Raw genomic sequence first — 4,855 nt, 5'->3', positions numbered from 1 at the left:
GCTGCTTATTGCCGTAGCAACGAGTTAACGCTTGGGTGACGTGATAATGCTGCGACGCGTGATTGCCACGTCACCTTTAGGAGACTTGTGTGTTTGTTTTGTTGGAGCTACTTCATTGTAGCTGATATTTCTGATGTGTCTTTGATTTCGCTGCATTTAGCTAACACTGACAGTTGCCAGGATGCTGACCACGGAGGATTTTACGCACTTCCCGCTCCAGATGTGGGACAAGGTGCTGTCGAAGGTGAAGAAAGCTGTTGTTTTTATGGATGACAACTGTGCAGAGGCTCTCCACTGGAGCGGAGGTGCTGCTGCCTTGTTGGAGGCAGGAGCCAGAAATTTCAAGCAGTTTTCAAGCTTCGAAGCCTGTGGTGCGAATGAGCCGAAAGCCGTGTTCGTGGTGAGCACTTTGCTAAAGGGGATAACAGTCGACATCATTAAAGACATCATATCCCTCAGTCATTTCCAGTACTGTGTTGTCTTCACCACTGTCGCTCACTCTGTGCACCTGATCGCCAATAATGTCACGGCAGAAATGGAAGGAAACCCTGTATTTGAGCAGTTTGAAGAAAAGCTATGCGAGTGGATGGGAAACATGAACTACACGGCTGAAGTCATGCATGTTCCAGTGGTCTTCGCCCCTGTATCACAGCAGTTAGTTCTGACACCCATGTTTGCCCACCTGTTTCCCCTGCTTTCACCTGACCTGGGGTCACTAAATGCAAACCGACCAGAGAAGAAGAAATTTGGAAGCCTGATAGATATAGACATGCACTCTCTCCCCGCTGAACTGCAGATTGAGATCAAATCCTTGACTTCAGCATTGAATGCAATGTTTGAAGCTACAGGTACAAGGGAAGAGAACTTTGCTGTAGGTCCCATGAGCCGCATCATAGCAGGGGAACTAGCCAGTCACCCTCAAGCAAAAAATCGAAGGAAAACTGCCCCAAATAAAGCATCGATCATCTTTGTGGACCGAACAATGGATCTTACAGGTAAAATCTCCCTGATCTTTGGACTTTATTGTGTCTCATCATTGTGCATGCTGAAGAACCCTTGTACCACACTTGAATAGATATTCAGTCTTTTAAATTCCCCATGTCTTGGTTTTCAGGAGCTGTTGGTCACCATGGTGATAACCTGGCAGAGAAGATTCTGACTGTGCTCAAACCCTTACCTGGTCATGTGACAGATGTACAGGTGGATATGCTGGAGCTCACCAGTCTACAGCGCACCCCTCATTCCCAGAACGCGCTGGCCCCTGGCTGTCTCGCACAGAACCAGTGAGTGCAACTCCTCTGACCTAGACTTTAGTGTATTCATTATTAGCAATAATTGTCACCATTATTGGAAATTATATACACAACCATAGATAGTATGGCCCACTGAGAAAATGAACTGAGATGGCAATGATTCAGAGTGCCTTATTACATACATATATACATATTACATAATTATTCATCACACCTCCTTTCAGACATTAGTTGAGACCACGGTTTTCAAGGTTTCTGCAGGACAGGGATCATCACAGTCTGCTTTACCTTTGCACTGTAGTTTACCAGACCCAAAACGAGCATTTTGTTTTCCAGATGTAAGCCCCTTTATATGGAATTAATTAATCCTGGGAAGGTATAATAGTTCTAAAATTACACACACCGATCAGTGATTTTAATGTCAACTAGAGCACATTTGCATGTGATTTTTTTCTCTCCCTACCAGAGTTCTTCTGAGCATTCATTGATCATTTCATATGAAAGTTCCTTCCAGGGAGAAAACCTGCATATTAGAGTTTTTGTGCTCAGAGAACTGTAGTTCCCATTAAGAAGACAAACCCAACAAGCTCATTAAATGTTAATTAAATGTTGTGGTGTTGGATAAGCACCCTCTACTAAAAAGTTTTCCTTCATACAGCTGATTTTAATGTGTTGTGGGCTCTGTGTACATCACCATACAGACAGCAGTCCCCTTTTTATTATAAGTCCTAATCTAATCAGGGTGTTCAGGTGACTGCTTATCCAAATAATTTGATAGAATATAAATTAAGTCAAAAGAAAAAGAATATCTATAACTATATAAGATGTTCCTGGCCTCAAATATACCAACTGGTTTGGGCCTTTGTGTTTTGTCTTTGTTCTCCTTGTAATTGTGTGTGCATCCTCTGGGTGCACTGGTTTCTCCTTAAATTCCCAAGGCAGGCAGGTCAGGTGAACTGGACAATCTGAATTGCCTCAAAGTGTGAATGGTTGTCTGTCTATATGTGTTATGGCCAGAATGATGAGTTTAGTTACAGAGGAGCATAGCAGATATTTTGTTACCCACCTCACTGTGAATATGTATCCTGTCCATATGGGGTTAACTCTTGTCCTTTTACTAGGAATTGGGTTTGATAGCATTTCATCAAATCTGACTCCATTTTCAGATTCACTTGTGAAATCCTTTTGAATCTCTTATCAAATATTTTTGTTTTTAAGTAGTGTGTTTGGTTGAGAATGAATTAAAACTTGTACTGTTTTTATTTCCCTCAGTATATTACCTAAACCACAAATCAACAAATACAAGTATTTCACCAACTTGGAACAGGATCCAAAATGAAACTGACTATTTGATTCCATCCCTGCACTGACAGAACCACAATATACATTTTTACATACTTTTTGCACCTGGTCAAACACACTGAAGACACACTCACCACCCACCACCCACCCCCACTGAGTGGGTTGAGTGGCACATGACCAGCATTAGGGTGCCAGTGCCTCAGTGAAGCCTGTCTCTGGTCCTGGCTGTGCAGATGCATGTGTTAGGTGCCTGCGGTGGGGCTGTTGTACATGGCAGGCATTAGTCCTACATCATGTGTTCCACTCCCGCTTTGCCCCTTCATGTGGTCGCAGGAGGAAAAGACTTTGACTGAGAAGAAGAGTTTTGTGGCTGCTGCTGTCATATGCAGTATGTCTGACTGCTCTGAGTTCATGAACAGGCTCACACACACACACACACACACACACACACACACACACGCTGAATGCAGCAGGGACCGTTCTGTGCTAGGTGGGAGGTTCTGTTGTAATGGAACCAGGCTTAGTTCTTTCTGTTAGACACTGTTTAGACAGTGTGCGCCATAGCAGATAATGTGAGCACAGCAGGGGCAGGTTGCACCGACCCTCGGATGCAAGGCTCAAGTATGGGCCACATCAACCGGATACCTATAATACACCCACATGCATACCCCCAGTCACTGTAGTTGGTCTGGTATCTTGGTTACAGAAAACACAGCTGAGAAGTGTCTGTACATGGATGAACACTTTAAACCTGTGCACCCATCGCTGCAGCAACAAGCTCATCTTCTCACACTCGTATAGAACTGAGTCTATGATGGCGGATTGGTGGAGGGGATGGTGGCTGTGTAGAGGTTGAGGTCCAAGCAGCAGTGTTGTCATTGTTCCAGAACTTTTCACCAAATAAGACCAGATTCTCAGCCAGAAACACCTTATCCTGGAACATTTAGGTGACTGATTTAGATATTGTACGCAAGTCCCAGCAGATGCTGGGATGTGAACAGATAGAAGAAGAAGGAGTGTAATAAGTAATGAGGTAGGCGCTGTGTTTGTATAGAGTACATGTCTAATCGGGGGCCAGCAGGATCAGCAGGAGTGTTATTGCCTGTGCTATCTCTGAGCAGATGGCCCAGTTGAGCCTTATCACAGATGTTTAGGAGATTGAAGTGCTGCCGAAGCACAGGAAGAAAGAAGCCAAGAGTTCCCACTTTATTTAACTGCCTTCAAGTGCACAGCTCACCACGGGACAGAGTTTGTGTCAGTCACTCTAATATCATCAAGACAGGGCTCTGTTGGTGCACAGTGGTAGAGGTGTGCTTTTCTGCTGCATTAATCTCCACCAATTCTACAAAATATACAAAAGCACACATTTCTCAATGGGACTGTTTTCTTTGCAGGATGTGAACTGTGCACAACACTGGACCCCGTTGGCTTGGAGTGGTTTGATTGTCTATATAATAAGCACCCTCCTACTGGATGTTTATGATTTGTTGAGCTATTTTTAGCTCAAACCCACAGTGTGTTTTGATTGGTTTTGTTGTGTAGACCAGCTCGAGCCTTTAAATATTAGGTGCGGTCCTAATTTGGACCTTTTTGTATGATATTTCCTTCAGTAATTCCAGGATATTTTTAGAGATTACTGTGTCTTAAACATTCTGTGGGTGGTTGTTGATTCTAGCTCTCCCGGCAAGACCCCACACTTACTCTGCAATTATTGCCATATTGTCTTTCATAACCTGGTTAGAATTTCCCTTGTCCTACAACCTGACTTTCACTGTGGTTTCAGTAATCATGCCAGAGAGAAAGTGTACTTAGTGTGGATGCACACACACACACACACACACACACACACACACACACACACACACACACACTCACTCTTCTCCTGTGCAGGTTTTTGGTTACTCCACTCTTATCCTATGCATTCTTTCTGTAGCCACTGAATAGTACCAGGATGCACAGTTTGCTGCGTATAGGGAAGAATGTTGAGTGAATGTGGCAGTGGAAGTGCTGTTTTGTACGCCTGTGTATGTGTGTTTGTGGTCAGGTACCTTCCAGCCCAGTCTGTGTAATTTGCTGTGCTTGGCTGTGCAGCCCTTTTGATCCTGAGTAGGACTTTTGAACCTCATTGGCTGAGGGCACCAAGTTTCCCTCAGTCTCAGACTGAACCCTGCACCCCCGTCATCTGGCTGCCTTGGACCTTGATCCTGCGGTGGGCAGTGTGTGCATGTGGGCAGAACCGAGTACGGGTGGCCAAGGTGCTCTGGGTCTGCTTCAGGAGCTGCTGAGCTTGAACTAGGCAG

The 4,855-nt window shown here is 44.5% G+C and overlaps 1 protein-coding gene across 1 annotated transcript in view; it reads left to right on the top strand.

The window, feature by feature from the left end:
• The first annotated feature begins 66 nt into the window (after positions 1–66).
• Positions 67–4,855, top strand: part of scfd2 (sec1 family domain containing 2) — a 105,187-nt gene continuing 100,398 nt past the window's right edge. The window contains exons 1-2 of the mRNA XM_071486872.1: positions 67–995; positions 1,115–1,283. Of these exons, the coding sequence (XP_071342973.1) occupies positions 182–995; positions 1,115–1,283 (983 nt within the window). The 5' untranslated portion in view covers positions 67–181. The remainder of the gene's footprint in view (positions 996–1,114; positions 1,284–4,855) is intronic.

The sequence above is a fragment of the Trachinotus anak genome, unplaced genomic scaffold, assembly GCF_046630095.1.
Source record: "Trachinotus anak isolate AG129_WGS33_773 ecotype Australia unplaced genomic scaffold, CSIRO_AGI_Tana_v1 ptg000010l, whole genome shotgun sequence".
NCBI classification, from domain to species: Eukaryota; Metazoa; Chordata; class Actinopteri; order Carangiformes; family Carangidae; genus Trachinotus; species Trachinotus anak.
Note: the sequence above shows the minus strand (reverse complement) of the source record. Positions and strands in the feature narration are given on the sequence as shown.